The sequence below is a fragment of the Hylaeus anthracinus genome, unplaced genomic scaffold, assembly GCF_026225885.1.
Source record: "Hylaeus anthracinus isolate JK02 unplaced genomic scaffold, UHH_iyHylAnth1.0_haploid 12002, whole genome shotgun sequence".
Lineage (NCBI taxonomy): Eukaryota > Metazoa > Arthropoda > Insecta > Hymenoptera > Colletidae > Hylaeus > Hylaeus anthracinus.
This window is the reverse complement of record NW_026534349.1, coordinates 4,142,346-4,161,014: the sequence shown is the minus strand read 5'-3', so window position 1 is coordinate 4,161,014 and position 18,669 is coordinate 4,142,346. Positions and strand designations below refer to the sequence as shown.

The window sequence follows — 18,669 nt, the reverse complement described above, 5'->3', positions numbered from 1 at the left end:
TTCATTTCTGCCCGGGGCTTTCCACCGACCCCTCCGGACCAGGAACCGTGGCCGAAACGGATGAACCGCGAAATTAATTTTCTTGCGAGAACTTCTACCAGCTTTTCCCGACCGATTCGAATCTCAAGCAAACGCAACGGTAACGAGATACCGTGACGAGATCGAGAAGAATGGTTCTAGATGCGGATTACTCGAGCGACAAGCTTTCTTAGCCGTTCTTAGCCAACCGCAAACAATTGTTTAATTAAAACGCGAATGTTTGGAAATGAATTCAGGGAATACGTTCGGTCTAGCGTTTTGTAAAAATCTTTTTTTAACATCGATACATCGAAACGTCCTCCCCACACCGCGTTTCAAAATATATCTCGCGATGATCGGCCGACGATGCAGCGTAACATTTGTAACGAAGTCTATCGACAACCGGTTGGCGTATCGTCGAAAGGGACCTTTAAATTCACCAATCGTGAATATCTACAAATTTCCACGCTGCGTGGAAATATAACCATGTCGCCTGTTTGCGCGCGAATTTAATTCAACGTCACTCTTTATCACATGACACCGTAGAAATTGCACGTCAAAAAGATTTGCTGGATTCCCGGCACCGGTCACGGTATCGCATTGATTTCTACCGTACTCCATAATCTTTTCTTGCAAATGGCATTTGAAAAAAAAAAAAAAAAAAGAAAGTGGAGTAATAATTGGGAATACATCGTTTTAACGATGCGTAACGTACGAAGCACGATTTGAATTCAATGAAAGTGTTTCAGGAAAGTTTGTTAACTCCAGCACGAGTAAGCAGCTGAGTCTTCTCTCTATGTATATTCCGAACAAGAATGATTGGAACCAGCTCGTTAGCGTTGGCGAACTGAATAGTCGAAAACGAAAATTCGAACGATACGCGAGAGCTTCGAAAATCCCGATACTTTGGCTCGTCTGTCGGATACATGGGAATAAGATCTCCGAAGATATACTTTTGTTGCTTAGAGGTAGCTCGTTAGAAACACGTCAGCGCGGGCGCGTTCACGTATACCTATTCGAGTCCATTAATATGTGAGCGAGCAGCCCTGCCTAAAAAGTGACTTAGCAACTCCAATGCATACTAAGCAACCCTTATGTTACCGGCCCTGTGTGCGCGAACCCGACGCTCCTCCTCTTCTAACCCATCGCGCCTCCTACCACCGCTATCGGATCCCTCTAGGCCCATCTTTATGGACCAGCAACAGCGTATCCAACCCAACTCTATATGTATATTCAAACAACACGCATCTACTTGCATCCAGAGACGCCGCTCTAGTATCCTTGAAAAGCACACGCAACACCCACTCCTGTGCACCACTCTGTAAAGGGGGATTCGCACCGACTTGAACTTGTCACGTGTCAAACGTTGGTTTAAAGAACAAAATTGTACAAAGTTTTGCGTTATCGTCGAAAAAGATTTGAAAAAATAGTAGATGATTAATCGCAATCACGTGTCCAGTATTTTAAATAACTTTCCAAATACCAAGAAATTAAAAAATGTCACGTTCTTCTTCGTCGTTAACCCTATGGTAAAGATAAAATGTTTTCTTTTTTTTTTCTCCCGGAGAACCAACGGCCGACGTATAGCAAATCTAAGACGGTTCAGCGTCACTTTTCGCGCGTCGCGACGTTCTACCCTTTAACGTAAAATATTCGGCATAGACCACCACCGTTATCCATTCGTTTCGTTCTTTCTCAACTTTCTTTCTCGCTCGCTTTCTCACTCTCGCAGGTTTCCATTCTCGCAATATGTGTGAATATGCGGTGAGGTGCACATGCGTTTACGGAGTCACAATGCCGTGGCTTAAAAATGGATGGAAATCGAGAGTTGCGGCAGAGTTCTAGTAATTGTCGCTGCGTAGAAACTTGATCGCTGGTAAACATAGGTAGCGAGCGAAAAAATAAACCCCGGCATCTTTTTCCATTCATTCGAGCCTTGGAATGTCCCTCGAAATCGAAGGGTATGGGAATAGGGGAGGGGGGTGGCGGTGGCGTGAAGCGTTTTACTCGAGGGAGTCTAGCACATGCTCGGAGAATGCAAGTTGAGGTGGCAGCATCGAAGAAAGCGAGGCAATAATGATCGCTGACTACAGGGAGATTTATCTTACGTGGAAAAAGAAGGTTTGACGATTACCTGGTGCATAGGGTCGTAGCCCATGGAGCCGTCGTTGTACGGTTGCGAGCCATAGTCGCTACCGTTTATGCCCATCGCGTATCCGGCCATGTCTTGCGGACCACCGGGAGGCGCCGGCGACATCATCGGGGTCGGAGTGCCTTGGCTGGCACCACCCATACTGTACGGCGACGCTCCTGCAAAAGCTGCTGTAGAAACAATCGCGGTGCATACAAAATTCGAGGGTGCGTCTTTTAAGTTCTTCCGCCTCAGCGATACATTTTGACTACGATAAAGCGCGAGCTCGTTTCTAATTCGTCTTTTCTGTCTCTCTCTCTCTCTCTCTATTTACGTAATCAGTGGCGTCGATCGACGCTCGCGGGGCGTCTCGTGGTAAAGTTGTTTTCCTTGGAACCTGATTGTCGCTGGACTCAGCGGATCAAATTCTAGAAAATTTTTCAGTCGTGTCAAGTGAACGCCACTGATTAATTAGACTGGCAAATGTATCGTCGCGATTACGTTCGATTTTTCGGTTTGGCAAGAAATCGATCGATCATTGATCCATGCACGGATGAAAGCGAATGGACTCATGGTATCGTGAAAACGCGCGACTTCGAAAAGTTCCGACGGTAGTCGAGTAGCAACGGTAATCGACCCTTTCGCTGTTTAATCCGTACCACGTAACACATTCGATGTTTGCTTCAGTCCAAGCGCGCGCAAAATGTTTAATCTCATGCTTGGTATCAAAATTGAATTAAATAATTTACCGAGGAGGAAAAAAAACAACAACATTGATTATAAATATTTTGTTAAATATTACACTCGACGATATAGAAACATATATCTAAGACGGATTCGTCTCTCTTTTCGAAATACGATTAAATCAAGTCAACGGAAAAGTGGAACATTTTTTTTTTATTACATTTAATTCGATTAGCGAACAGCGGAAGGGTTATATCTTCGATGGCAGCAACGCGAGCAATTTTTATTTCGAAACGCGAAAACGTTTGCGCCATCCAGCAGGAAAACGCGCTGGCTCCGCAGTCCTGGCGCCGGTATCGCTCGAGAATTCCGTTTCTTTAATTACGAGAGAGGACTGCAGCCCGTTAACCGGAAGCGTGGCTGAGGAAAGACAAACACGCGAAGGGCGTCGAAAGAAACGCGAGAACGCCGGCATCTCATCGCACCCTCCTCTTGCTACACCCCCCGTCCCCGCCGCTCGTCTTCCCTTTCCCCTTTCTTCGTCTAATTGGTAAGTTAAAAATATCTCGCCGTGCTCTCGAAAATAAAGTGACGCCTTGGTAGTTAAGGAAAATGCGCGTAATTGCGACCAGCAAGTCCCGCGAATGCGAGGAATTTCCCCGAGAAAACAACTCGGAATTTTTCCCCTAATTTCCGTGAGAATGCGAGAAGCTAAATACGGAGCCGAACAAACGGAAGATAACGATTCCCGTTTAAACGTAATACGTGTGTAACTCTTTGAAATTCGTTTGAGATTTTCAGGAATTTGATTACCCACCAAAAAGAAAAGCTACGGAGTCCGATCGATAGTTTACCGTTTTTACCTGGGTAATTTATTAACCAGCCGTGATAACACTGGCACAGCCACACCGAACAACGAGCGTTAATCGAGTCGCGTAATGATTTACGGTAACGAGGAACCAGTTGCCAGGACGCGTAATTTCTCCTCTAACGTAGCTTCGACGCGTAAATAATCGCAGCAGAAAAAATGCCAGCAACTATCATCGTGTTAACTAACGCGGACGAAAGGAAGCTGGGCCACGACCAATTACGCGTTGTTTCCTCAGCAACGACCTGCGATATCAACGTTCACGATCGTATGTCAAAAGTCTTTCAGCCGTTCGGAATCAATTAAAAACTTTTCATCGTATTTACTGTATTTCTTTTCTTTTCTTTTTTTTTTTTTTTTTTAAGTTATCGAAACGAACTCTTCAAGGAACACCCGTCGCTCGTTTGCCGAAGGACGGAACTTACCAGCTGCCTTTTTGGCTGCGTACAAGTTCGCCTCCTCCTGTGCTTTACCTATGTTTTTCTTGTAGCGTATCCTCTTGTTGCCGAACCAATTGGAAACCTGCAAGAGCGCAACAACGCGAGATCACCAACAGAAAATTTTGGTGTTCGAATATCGCCTAAGACCCCGGCCAGATTATTTCATTTTCCGTTCGAGATATCAAACCGAAGGCTATGAAAAATACGTCGTCCTCGAACGGATGATGGGATAGAATAAAATTCTACTTTTCTGTCGATGTCGAAGTGTCCCGAACTGAAAGTTACTCGAATAACGTTACAGCGATATATTTGAAATGGACCCAACTAATCGCGTAACTGTTGTTGGCAATTAATCGCGAAGAAACGACGGGCGAATACCTGGTTGCGTTTTACCTGACTCACGGTGATGCCGCATTTTCGCGCGAGCTCTTCCTTGGCCTCTTCGCTCGGATAAGGATTACTGAGATGCGAATAAAAGTATTCGTTTAGGATTTCTGAGGCCTGTTTACTGAAGTTTCGTCTTTTACGCCTGTAACAAAAAAAAAAAAAACATTTCCCTTCCCTTTTCACATCGAAACCGTTCGAAACACACCGAGTCGAAAACAACTTGAAAAAATGGGAAATTTCATACACGAGAGTTGTGTCCAGCAGATATTTTAACCGTTTAGGAGAAACCTACCCAAAGTTAATACCTTGACTGTTGAGCGAAATTTTTTCTTTCTTTTTCTGAATTCGTCCAAAATAAGAAAATTGGAAAGAAATGATTCGTCGAAATATACGCACCTCGCGTCGAGGAATCTACTCCTCAGGATCATGACGGCCTCGCAGGTAGACTGTTTCAGCTGCATCTGGATGCTCGAAAACTTCTTGTGAATGATCTGTACCATCCTCTCGATCTCCTTCGGCGTGATCGGCCTGGTACGACTTTGTTCCCTCAGTAAATTCATTACGTGAGTCGTGAACTCGTTGCACGCCTGAAACCAAACGGAAATCCAGTTTTGCAATCGATCTATCGAGAAAGGGAGAACCATCGGCTGGTGCGAAGAGATCGAAGAGGCTCCTCTACCAATCGTTGACGTCTTCGGAGTGAAAGAAAATCGCGAAAAAAAGGGCCTGAAAAAAAGACGTCACGACGAAGCAGCGCAAAAAAAAAAGCGAAAAAGAGGACGGCCCGAGGATGGAGAGGAGAGCATCGAGAAGAAAGACGCCGTACGTATAATGCATTATTCCTGGTGGTTGGTCGGTTTAAGGGAAAAAGGACTTTGCTCGATATCAGTATTCGAGGCGAGCACGCTACCTTCCTAAGGGAGCGAAGGAGAGACGCGAGTGCACGAGAGAAAAGGAGAGGTGGTGGAGACCGGAGGTGGAGGTGGGATGGATTTTCCTGAGGGAAGGCACTAGGAGGAAGAGAGGTCGAACAGGGTGGTTCGCAATTTCGAAATGGATTCCACTCTGCCGGCGTACACCCGGCAACTCTCCTCGTCTTTCTTCCATCCACCTCCGTTTCTCTTCCTTCTCTTCTTCCATTCTGTTCTGCTCTCTTCGCATGAGCGTGTACCAGCTCGACGGGGGTGGATCAGCTTCGTTGCTACCTCGCTAGGAGCCGGGCCGAGGGGCTGAAGACGATCTCGAGTAGGTGGATTGGATGGAAAACCCGTAAGGAATTATGCCGTCGCTCCCTCTCCTCCACTCTCCCGGCCTCCCGCCAGTATCGATGTTTCCTCCAATTTTTAAATTATCGTCGGAATAAAAATGATACTTGGCCCGGAGCTCGCGAGACCTCAGCCCTGATAAATTTGTTAAAAATTGTACCGTACGTACCGAGAGATTTCTGACTCGCGAGCATTATCGGAATTCTAACCTGCCCTTCGTTAAATATATCTAGCCGCGGTTACGATTTCTGCGGTTACTGTAATCCCTCTTTCTTATGCAATCGAGTTTAACACTGACGACGATTTTCGCGACCTACGAAACATCGTCAAAGTATTTGCAAACCAATCCTGTCAGGTCAGACATCTTCGTTACCCTTTCCAAGGTCTGCGATTAACAAACGCGTATCGTGTTATCGTTAACCCGGGATTCGCACAGTTTCGATGCAAGGTGATGCTGCGAGCGAACTCAGAAACGTACAAACACAAATAGTTGTTCGAACAGATTGAAATCTGAAGCGAAAATCGGAGAAAATAAAGGCGGGTATGCATGCACCGGTAAAATTCATGCCAGACGATGTTTGCTGGCGGTGATCACGCGATCTCGTAAAACTCGGTGCGCCGTTCTATTCTCGTACTTGTCACGCCATTTTGCATAGCCAGGCAGACGTTCACCCTAATGCGGTGACTCGGCCGGTCCGTGAGTTTGAATAGTAAATTTCGGTTATGATAAAACTTTTGGCCGCGACGCGATATCAACGGCAGTAACGTTACTTTTAAGCGCGGCAATACATTCGACGACGGAACCCGAAACATCGTATTATCTGCGTTCGCCAAAACTCCGCCGGCCAGCTCGACCAACGTCGAGAGCGATGCGTTTATTTAAATAACAATCGTGCGCGATGCGAATAGATATCGAGGGTAAGGGAAAACAAAGGATTCTCGCGGATAGACATTTTGCGCGCCACGTCGCGTCTAGTTCGATGATCGATATCTTTATTAATTAAAAAATGGTGTAAATTCTAGTTTCTATCAGGAAGGCGGTGTAAAAGAAAGAAATCGAGAATCAAACATCGCGGTTGCTATTCCACGGTCTTCGAGACACGGAGAGAAAAAAAGGAATGGGTTTATAGTTTGTTAATGGCCCGGTTTATCGATAGGGCGTCAACTACCCTTGGTAATTGGAGTTACATCGACGCGTGCACGCGAGCGCATACATCTCTCGGCACGAGTTACCTCCATGTTGTTGTGCCTACAAAGAATTTCGCACGCATCCATGCACGCACACATCGACGGATCTCAAAGGAAGGGTGTGTGTATTTACTGCGAGGAAACATCAAGACCGCTGACACAAGGTGAAATATGGGGTCGAAACGGGTGTGGCAATTAAAGCACGGTTCTCTCCTCCCCACTCGCCTCTCTTGTTTTCCTCTCGCTTGTTCTCATAACTCGTGCACGAGTGATTTAGTATTTGTGTACGCGCGAATACACAAGTCGCGACGAGCCACGATTATTTTCAAAGTGTGCAAAAGGGAGAAAACGCGAAGAAATATTATAAAGAATCACGATTTTATCGCCGATCAGAGCTGCATGCTGGAGACTTTGTTTATATTAAATCGCGCGAAAAAGTGATGGCGATTCGAGGCTTGAGAAATCCGTCGAATTTTTCTAACATAACCGATGTTTGAGAGATCCGCAGTTGGCGATACAGCCGACGCGGGTTGCACGACACGCGAGATTTTACTTAGCGCGAACGAGTCGGTTCATTAGCACGCAAATTGTCCAACAGAGACGAGCCCCGTTTCGTGTCGGAGCCGGTACAACCTAACTGGCCTCTTATCGGGCTGCTCGAGGGTAGAAAAAATTCGACGCGAGAACTGCACACGGACCAGCCCTTCGATTCCATTACACCCAGTCGTCTGGATAACGGAACGCAACGTTTTAACGAAAAACGATACGAGACTCGACGAACCTGTTCGTATTTCTCCAACTCCTGATGATAGATCTGCCTAATTTGAGCGAGTTTGGCTCTGTAGTCCGAATGTTCGATGGCGTTGTCAGGTTGTCCAGGTGGTCCAGCCGCTGCAGCCGCCGATGCCGATGCTGCAGCTCCCGCTCCACCGCCTTTCTCTGGACCGGCAACTCCCTCCGCGATCAACATGTTGTCCAACCTCATTAACTGCGGGTCGGGTGGCTCCTCTTCTTGAGTGTTTCGTAACGAAAGCACTGAAACGATCAAAAGTTAAACACATATTATTATCGTGCAAGATTTTACTAACGCGAATGTAAGAATTTTCTGATGCTTTGTCCGTCCATCGGGGCGGCGTAGATGCCGGTTTATAAAAAATCGAGTTGACCAAGGAGGCGGTTAACTTTATTATCGCGCCAATTTTTCTCCGCGATCGAGACAGAGGGTTCCGTTACCGTGGGAATCGTGTATCGAGTGCACGGACTTGGGAAAAGTCACGCGTTTACCGATCGTAAAAGAATCAATTTTGCCGCGGCATTCCCTCCCGGATCACCATCCTCGTCCCAGGCTCTTCCTCTTTGTCTTAAGGGCCGAGGCACGCAGTGCTTTAGAACGGGGCGGTTTTCCGCGGTGTAACAGTGGTTTTATTGTACTTTTACGGTACATGATGGAGCTGGACGACCCATAAAACCAGCAGAGAGCGAGGAAGCTGCTCCTCTCTTTTCTCTTCTCCCTTCTTTCATCCCGTGTCTGTGACAGTTCTTCTAGAAAGATGCAACCCCGTCTTCGACGCTTTTCACCCTGTTCCGCGTAGTAAAACCAACACGTGCACGCGCGAGTAACCGCGCGTCGCGTCGAGGGGATCAACGACTGCGAGGCAAACTCGTGCAAACTACCGCGGGATATACTTCTATTCGGTTTACCGATCATTCTTCCGGTGATTTTAAAAACCGAGCAAGAATTTGTTTGTCGAACGGAAAGTTAGCCGAACATCTTTACGCGATAACTTAAAAAAGGAAACACAGTAATCAAACGTCTCGCGAGCACAGGTATGCCTCGATGATTAGTCATACGCGCGATACGAATTCCTTTACCGAGAGCTGTACGTTCGAGTTGTAATTTAAATTCGTTAAGACTTTTTTCCCCGCTACGTTCTATGCTTTCGCGCCAACGAGAAAAAAAGTCTCTGGAGACCTCCGCGAAGCGAAGAAGGGGTTGAAAGTTCGTTGGGATTCGCGGGAGCGTGAAACGAATGCGCGGAACTAATGCATTTATACGAAGTGTAACAATTAGGGCCGCAGCCCCGACAAAGGGGTTGGGGTTTGAAATTCCTCCCAAGGCTCGAACGAAAAGGGCGAAGACGTAAAGTCGATCACTGGGGAACCGTTTCTTTGAGAAAGATGTTACGCTAACTCTGTCAGAGCTTTCGTGATCGCTTAACGAATCTTACCTCACGCGAGGGAATCGTCTCGAAACTTTTCGCCGATCCCTGCGGTACTTGATTTACTATTGTCTTCGGTCAACGAACGTTGCGCCGTGTCGCACGCGCCTAGGTACTTGTGATAATAACAATTATTATCATTATTTCGTGTCTGACTTAGAAGCGGGCGAAGTTACCGACGATAAAAGTGGCTTTACTTTTGAGAAAAATAATGTTCTCGAAACGCACGGTATTTAAATTTACAAAAACGACCGAGAAAGGTTAACACCAGTCAGAGGGGTGTCGTTAAAACTTGGTTGCTTTGAACTTTTAAAGCTACCGTTGGCAATTAAAAATGAAAAACCTTCGGCCTCCGCACCGTGCCGCGCTGCGTCGTTCGGTCGGAACGGGGTGAAATAAAACGAAAGTTTACGGCGAAGCCGTAAGGAAGAAGTTGTTCCATCGAAAGTTAAGAGCCCATGAGCGATCGACGGTAGGTACTTTCGTTTATTCGTTAGGGGTGTCACGGTCTATCGAGAAGAAGAAATTGCGTTTCAAACGGTAATATTCAAAATTACGACAACCAATCGTTCATATACAGATCACGAGTTGAGAAATTCTCGGAACGAATCCATCGAGATAAATAAATTTATAAGAATGATTTCCGATTGTTTCATCTGCGTAACAAATTTGATCGATATTCGAGACGTTAGGTCTTCCCACTCTGGAGGCAAGAAATCCGTACAATTCTCAGACACGAGACTAGAAATGATGAAAAGCTACGGATCGTTGATCCATCGTGCTTCGCGAAGCACTAAAAGCGCGAAACGGAGGTGCGTGCCGCGCGCGGAAAATTAAGCGGTCGAACGAAATTATTTTCGGGTATCGAGCGGGAAGAAAGTAATCGGGGGTGGCTTACGGGCAATAATCTGGCCATTACGGGGTGTAAGGGGCGGCCCTTGATACCACGTCGCCAAGGCACGGGGACTACTAACCTCCTGCGGGGGTCCTTACAAGCACGTAAACTCAGTTTTACTAGCAGTTAACATTTTACGACTCAGACGGTCTGCCCGACTCTGTACACTTTGTTTCTTCGTCGCTCTTGCGAGGGTGAACAGTGCGTGTTTCTTCCTGTTTCTATTCATTTCTCTCCCTCTCTTTCTCTCTCTCGTTTAGCTTCTCGTCGGCCAACTTGCGGGTATTCGTCACGATACACGGATTCGCGTGTAACGTTGGCTCTACAACAACGTACGCGTCGCGGCGACAGCGTAACGCGCGTCGTTTTCGAGGGTCGTTAGCGAGCGAACTACGTTAATATGACACTCCGTTGAAGATCGAGCTAATTACCCGTCTAAGTCGTTGTACCTGCTATTCGCGCGGGCACGCGAGACAAAATTTCTGCCGTTTGGAAGAATTGCCGCGTCATATGTAAACTTGATAGCGGCGAGTCGGGATAAGAACGAATTAAACTGACTATCGAATATACTACTCGAATCAAGTCTGTACTATGCTCACTTCAATAAATAAATAAATAAATAAAGGTTCGTATATTCGTGCATCGCAAAGTTCTCTCTCTCTCTCCCTCTCTCTCGCTCTCACTCTCGACCTGTGCTCCTACGAATATGCAAGGGCTGCATGTAGAGAGGCGTGGAGAAAATCGAAAATCCCTGTTCGAAACAACCCCCGGGATAATTTAGATTCGCGAAGCGAAGTAGTACAGGTACGGCAACAGCAGCGGCGGCAGTGAGCGGCGGTGGAACGCCGCTGGTGTGTATTGATCTAAACGGGAACCCGTGAAAGCAATTAAGATAAGGCACGGTAACAAAGGGTTGTCGGCTGCTACCCGCTTTTCACCGTAGGAAAACAGAAAAGAGAGAGAGGAAGGGGGAAATGGAAAGAGCCACGAACTAGATGGAAGCAGATACGCGACGAAGAAAGGCCTAAAGCCTGAATAGCACCGAGGGGTGGAAAGCATATGGGGCGCGTTTTCCTAACGCCTTAAATCCTCGAGTACGATACGAACGTATCTAAAACACTCGCTTCTACCCCTTTAATCTATACTTATCAGTGTGTTCCCAAGTGTTTGTTTATTCGACTTAAGAAGTGTCGCCAAATATTAGAAAAGAAATATTTCCAAATAATATAGCGAGTATATTATCGGTCTGTAACAGTTTAGGTGCCTCGGCCTGTATAAAGCAATTTCACCTTCATTTTCATTTCGGCTAGATTCGAATCCTGACCCAGTTCAGTGATACTTTTGAGTGTCTCTCAGGACAACCGAGGGAATCGTTTCCCAAAATCCATTCAATTTTTTTCCATCTTTCTTTTGCAACCTCGAGCTTTTCTTCCGAACCCCGCGATAATCCGCGCAGACCAGATCCAAATATAAGACGAAGGGAACGGGAAAAGATTAGGCGAGGAAAGGAAAGCAAGGGAAGGCAGGGCAGGGCAACCCGGAATGGCTGCTCATTTAATTCGAGGGTGAATCCTGTCGACAGGGACGACGGCACGCACGAAGTGCGAAAGGGAAGCAAGGCAAAAGAAGATGGTAGAGCGTTACCCTCCAGGATCCGATATCGACACCGAGCTGTAAAAATATCCGAACCTCTTCTGATTTACGAAAGAAATCGAGACACGAAGAGTCCTGCGTTGTTGATATCGCGTTTCGCCCCGTCACGAGCTCCGTTTCTGCTCGAGTGCTTTCGGAAAGGTAAGATCGTCGCGTGTCAGGTATTATTGCATCGGAGGAACGGAATGGAAAAAATCGGATCCTGAGAAAGGCGATCGTTCCCAGAGTCCTTGAGCCATTTATCTTACCTTCGCAGCGATAACGGTCTCGTTTCCGCTATCGTCCAAAAGACGCAAACTTATCGTTAACGCGTTATTTCTTAAAAACTCGTAAGAAAATTTCGCTTAAAACGTGCTCGCGTTGAAATCGGTAGGACTCGTTGCTGGCGGTGAAAAATAAAACTACAATTTGAACGCGGTACCCTTTGATGTTCGAGATGCGTTTCGATGGCGCAAAAATGCATGAAAGTTGTAAATAAAAAAAAGGATTAATACAACGGGCAGGGCGACGTTCGGTCGAAACAGGTTTTTAAAAATTGCATACCGCGAGTTGCATCGCTCGCGACGCTATAACGTCGAGCGATACGCTATCTCGAATTGCTCGACGTAATCCGCCGGAAAAAAAGTACGACCGCCGGAGTGAAACATTTATTTTAATCCGACGGCTGTTACGCGCGTTATAATGCGCGCGTACGTTTCGAGCGCGTAAAAGTTATCAGGCGGCCGCTGTCGCGTCGCCGCGAGCAGATATCGGGATTTCTCTCCGCGGATAATAACGTTTGGAACGTCGCAGACAGCGGGGTGCGCTCGCTGTGCTTCCGGCCTGGACGCCGACTCCGCTTCGTCGTTTCCCGTCTCTCCTGTCGAGTCAGAACTTTTCCACGATTTCTTTCGCGCTTTGGCAATTCCGCGCTTCCGTTTTCCTGAAAAGATTCCTACGCGAACGGTTTCTCGCGTCGATATTTTTCCAACGTCGACACGGAAAGCGGTTACTTTCCTCTCACGCTTCCTATCTCCGGTCTAGGACTGAGGCTACGCGTCCAATGGTTTCTATTTTTGAATATTCGAATATTCGAACGGATCGGTGGTCTGGAGACTCGACGAATTCATTATAATTTGCCTCCCAACATTCTTTTCCGACAAAATAAGAAATTGTATAAGCAATGAGAAAAAAATTCGAAAATTACTTCTTACACAAAGCAATACTTGGAATGATATACGTTTGCTATACACATACATATATAATATACGTTTGTTGAAGCCGTACCCAGGCATCGTACCGTCGCCAACTTCTGCTCGTCGAATTTGCTCGACCGTGTCTTCGAGCATGCTTCCACTCGTTCTCCTCTTTTCCACTTTTATTATTTTCTTCCTTTCCCGGAGCTACTTCCGGCAGGAACCGGTGCTCGTCTGCTTTCCGTTCGCCGCGGCGTGACTTTTCCAACCATCGTAAATCAAAACTCGACGCGAAAACGCGACCGAACGTACGGCGTATGCGCGAAACCATACGTACCGGGTGTCCCGAACGACCATTGAACCCACCTGATTCTCGCCAGTGCGAATGGAACGCCAACGAAGAAATATCGCCGGAGTTATACTTTTCGGCGCGATACGAAACAACTCGGAGACTTTGATATTTTTCGAGAATGGTCTCTTCGAAAATTAAGCCGTACCGCGATCAAACGGTCAAGTCCACGTGCCTCTCGTGGGAGGAAGAAGCAATGCTCTGATCGCTTTTGTTCATCCTGGTTTGTTTCATGTGCTTCGCGTCAAACCGAGACACAAATCCTTCGCGATGCTGTCCTCTTCATCCTCATCTTGCGTTACATCGTGCCCAGAAAAATATATCGTATCGCAGCGAAGGAGAACGACGAAGCAGGGCGAGAAAGTGGGGAACGCGTTCAAGAACCGTGCAACATCCCCTCCTCGGATCGGAGAAGAAAAGAGGGTTGAAGCGTCGGTGGCCGTGGGGGTCGAATAAAATTTTACGGCCGCGAAATCGTCCAATAATTGTTACGGCTCGCTTTGATCGCGTAAAACACATCGTAAACGTCGAAAGGGACGACCCCCTGGCCGACAGGAATTACTCTTAACCCCCTTACGAGGTATTATGCCGTATTACCAACGGTGCTGCGTTTGCGTCTGCACGCTTCCACCGTCTTCTGCCGTCCTTTGGCCTTAATCTCCGACGTTTCTCCTTCGAAAATCTTATCCGTCGACTGAGTGTGATAGACTAGTTCGCACCCCATAAAGTCGCTCTTAGGGGCGAAGCTTCGAGAATTCCGAACATTAATCGAACAACGTTAACGTTTCAACAATGTGCCGTTAAGTGTACGATGACAGCAAATCAACGAAAGATGCGACCACGCGACGCATTGACTTTCTATCTTTAAAGCACCGTCGCTGAAAATTCTTTTCCTCCGAACAAAAGTTCGCGAATACAGCCAAGACGTCGTACATAAATTTTTAACTCGAGCGCTTCTTTTCAGCCTCGCTTGGAGCAATCTCGCGGGGCCGAAAAAAAAACCCACCGTTAATATATTCAAGCAAAAAGATTACACGGTGCAAAAATATCTCGAGTGGGAGTCCGCGCTCTTGCGTAGTTTCTCCTCTTCGCTTCTCGCTTCGTCTTCTTTAAGGTACTCGCACACGGCCAATATTATTACGCGGTATCGCGTATCGACGATTACATCGATCGTATAAGATATGTAGATCTTAACACGTCGTTCCTCGAGACTTCCAGTCAGAGTTCGATTATTTTCTATCCTTGGTTAAACGGTGCGTAAACGTAAATGTACCCATCGTGTGTGGTTACCTTTATATGGAGATAGTCAGGGCGAGCACGAGTGTGCTAGAGAGCGTTCGTGTGCTACGCCAAGAGAACCGGGAAGATCTTTTAATGAAACGCGGATGTTAGAATGGCAGGAATGCTGCAAAATGGTCTAGGCGTGCTATGTACTCTACGTGGAACGTACACGCGGCCGTCCCACCTTAGACTCCGATGCTTCGTATACGCGCGAGCAGGAAAAGCATCCACCGTGTAAAATATATGTATGTACGGGGGAGCGCTAGGGAGGAACGTACATGGCGGGCGTCTCGAGGCAAATTAAGCCTCTCGACTCCGCTTCGGCTTCGTTATTCAAGTGGCATTCCTGCTCGGGTACCCTCGAGAACTTGTCTTTCTCTCCTGTATACGCCGCGGAACGATAACTAGACTTTTTAATAGCTCGACAACGACCAAAGATATTCGGCACCCTTTCTCTCGTTACGACCTTCGCAAATTTCTCGGCTCGATTTGCTGACCGTTACGCATTTTTTTCGTATGAACGTTTGATACGATGTCAAAGTATCGAAACGTGACTTTATTTCTCCAAATAACGAAGTGTGTCCATCGAGTAATTCCAGCGGAAGCTCGAGAGAAAGGAGTAGAATGGTCGTGAGTGCGACGAGAACGATAAAGCGGAAGACTAGAAGGAAGGAGTATTAATAAAACGTTGCGAGACTAAAGAGAATAGAAGGGGAGAGAAGAGGGGGAGAGAACGCGCAAGCGGATCGAGAAAGAAATTCTTATTGCCTGGCAAGTCCGGCTTTTCCGCAATATACAGCACAGGTGTACCGAATGTGTACACCCCGACCCACCCTTCGTCGTACACGCTCTCGTCCGTAAGGGTAGAAACAGCTCCGTGCACGCATGGTCAGGATCGTATTCTGTCTAGCGGAGACCATTACTCTTTGCTCTTGTTTCGTTTCTCTCGACCGTAACATCCACCTCTTCTGTTTAATGTGATACAGGATGTATCGTTCATAGGGAGAGAAGAAAACCAAGTAAAGTACAGTTACCGTTTTCCAGACCATTGCCGCGTTTTTCCGCTAGGAGACGGCTCGAACGTGTAACTTAGCGTTAAAACGGGCGACAAATACGATTTCGCTAGTCATCGACCCCGCCGATATAGTGGGACGAGTCTGGAATGGCCTCAACGCGAAGATGCGTTTTTACCAAAAGCGAAACAAACCGCAACGTATAAAAATAGCTGATCGAATTTATACTTAAACCCGATGTAAAATTCAACGGTAATCGATTAAACGGACCCGACAAAACGCGGCCGGTGTACACCGCGGAAACTCGAGTCTACAAGCATTGCGGTCTATAACGCCTAATGACTCTATAACCTGGTTTATACCCTCGACGACGGAGCCGTCCGAGAGAAACCGGTAAACCAGTTTTCGCGAGACACCGTTCCGCCGCCTGTAAATCATCGGAAGCTTTTCGTTTCCGACAATCCGGCGCGAAAATCGAACAGAGGCTACGGAACTTTCATCCAAGGGTCAGCGCGGATTAATATAAACGCAACAATCTCAAACGACAAGGGAAGCTCGTTTCGATAGATTTTCAAATGCCGTGGAACGCGAGAAACGACGAGAAACAGCGCAGAATGTTTACGTATACGACAGTGTTTCTCATTTAAAAACGAAACAGTCACGAAAGAATTGGACTGTTTTAAAAGGATCGATTCCGTAGATTAAATCCGACGAATCGAATACATGTTTCTCCCTCCATTATTATAAATCCACGTCTCCGTTAAAATCTGCTCGTCTCTTTCACGAGTGCGTGTATTTGTTATTTCCTGGCTGGAAAAATCCTGCTGAGCTGCGGAGTATTTCCTTTCGAGTCCTCGTCCAGAGGACGAGAGAGAGAGGAGGAGGTGGTTTCCTTCTCCGTCGTTCCTTTTCCGGAGGGGTGGGCGAACAGTACAGCAAGCAGAAGGAAGACGGGGTGAGGAGAGAGGACTAGCTGGCTGGTGGAAAAGAGAAGAGGGCGAGAGGCGACAGAGGGTAGACCGACGTTCCTGGGGGTGGAGGCGCAGGAGGCAACGTGGCGTATTGATCGAGTGGCTCTCGCGTCGACCGCCGCCGCTTTCAAGCCACCCGGTATAGGTTAGCGTCTGCATTCGTGTTCCTAGACGAGGATTCGCGCGTGTGTAGCAACGTCATTCAAATATATGCCCGCCACCGCACCGTCGGGCCTGGATACCGTTCATGTATCCACAGCTCTGCGACCATAGGGTGATTCAAAAATAGGATTTAGTTGAATTTCGATCGGAAACATTTCGCGAAATATCCACGAGAAAGTCCTCGTCGATGTACGATTGAGGGATACGCGATGCGAGTTACGATCCTCTCGCTGAACGCGCGTACCTCCAACGAAACATTTCACCCCTTTTACGCTCGGCGTATTTCTGCGCGACATTCATAGCCTACTCGACCCGTCATTCCAGCTTGTATAGGTTCGCGTAACATCCGATGCGTAATCTATTCCAACCGATGCTGAAACGGGAAAAAGCTGACAACGTTGGGGTAGAATTTTTCCGAAATCCGTCAATTTTATTTCGGATGAAATCGAGCACTTCTTCGAGAGGGCTGTTCGCTATCCCTTTACATATTTGTACTTGATGTTTGTCAACTACTGAATCAGCCTGTATACGCTTCCTGGCCGTATATACATGGCGAATAGAGTGGAACCGCGCGTGTATGTGCGGTGCGGCGAACTGTATGCGAGTGGTTCGCGTAGGGAGAACAAGAGGCAATGGTCAGAAAATAACTCAGTCGGCGCGTTCCCATGTGCACGGTATGTGCGTGTGCGTGGGCGCTGAAAACACCGTGATCTATGGTATGCGCATCCCACGAATAACGCGGTGACACTTGGCCTGGAAAATCACCGGGATCGTACTCGCGCGGAAGTACAGTTTTCCAGGTACATCTGTCCGCGAAAACGCATAAACATCGATAAAAAGAGTTCGCGGATTCGTCTCGCATCCCAAGTTGAAATGAAAATTTTAGCGAAACGACTGTAGGATAGAACATGAATGGCGGAATGTATCGCGGAATGAATCGCTACTTTTTAAAATTATATATTTAAACTGAGTGGAACGATCGTACAGTTGAAGAGAATTGCATCTAGAGCTGCCGTGAACGGACCGCGACATATTCGTATAACTTGTTCACGTAGCAACCGATATCTTTTTTCGCGGATAGACGGAGACTTTTACGCGTTTCATTTTCGTGCCGGTAACTCTCGGGGGCGTCGTAAACGCACGCCTCGCATCGGTGCATCACCATTGGAAAAACTACGCCCTCGCCTTTACGTCTCGCTCCGATTCGGTTTCCAACTAACGAGACGAAACCCTCACGGTTTGTGCCGTGCACCAAACACCGGACAGATAAGCTAAACGTGTCGCCAATACTATGCAAACGTAATCCTGGAATGGTGAATTTGCAATGATTTGTAACGACAAGCACGTTTTTTTTTCGCAAAAGCGGAAAGGAATCGGATGATAGGGCCGTTCGGAAAGATTATAACGGAGCCGTGGAGATGGGACACGACTTCTGGCGAACCTAGAGAGGGTAATCCGTCCCCGAGAAAGGGTGGACCGACGCCACCGTCGGCTCGGCTTCATCCCCGCCGGTCTCTCGTCGAAGGGGAGGGCAAGACGCTCGATATCAAATCGTCGAAAAAGCAACGTGGAAATATCGTGGATAGAACCGTCGACGTCGATAAGAAATACATCGATCCGTAGAATCTAACGACGGAACAATTCTTTAACGTCCGTTGTCGCGTAATCGCGAAATTGCGATAGATGGTATGCAGCACGTTCGTCATTGTAAAGGCGTAGCAACGGTATTAAAAATTTCTGATTCGCGTTAAAGTACGCGCACGTACGCAAGCAGAAGCGTTCCGCACGTAAACGCAACCCTTTCTCGCGACTGCGGAGAGACATTTTTCTCGTGTATGCATCGCTATGTATGCATAATGCATACCTGCAGGATGCAGCGGACTCTTTACGCGGAGAGAATTTTGAATCGTTCGTGGCGAAAAGACGTTCCTCGTGACCGTTAACTCTTCCGTTGGATCAACGAAACAGTG

At 47.2% G+C, this 18,669-nt stretch overlaps 1 protein-coding gene across 4 annotated transcripts in view; it reads right to left on the bottom strand.

Annotated features, from left to right (window-relative positions):
- Positions 1–18,669, bottom strand: part of LOC128891595 (homeobox protein extradenticle) — a 39,167-nt gene that overhangs the window by 9,079 nt on the left and 11,419 nt on the right. For 3 of the 4 annotated variants that reach the window (XR_008460872.1, XM_054151202.1, XM_054151200.1), the window contains exons 3-7: positions 7,763–8,016; positions 4,925–5,115; positions 4,535–4,670; positions 4,127–4,223; positions 2,153–2,340 (exon numbers count right to left, since the gene is read on the bottom strand). Coding sequence is in view for 3 of the 4 variants with exons in the window: in XM_054151202.1 (XP_054007177.1) it covers positions 2,153–2,340; positions 4,127–4,223; positions 4,535–4,670; positions 4,925–5,115; positions 7,763–8,016 (866 nt within the window). In the remaining variant the exon portion in view is untranslated. The remainder of the gene's footprint in view (positions 1–2,152; positions 2,341–4,126; positions 4,224–4,534; positions 4,671–4,924; positions 5,116–7,762; positions 8,017–18,669) is intronic. The other variant, XM_054151201.1, reaches the window with a different exon arrangement.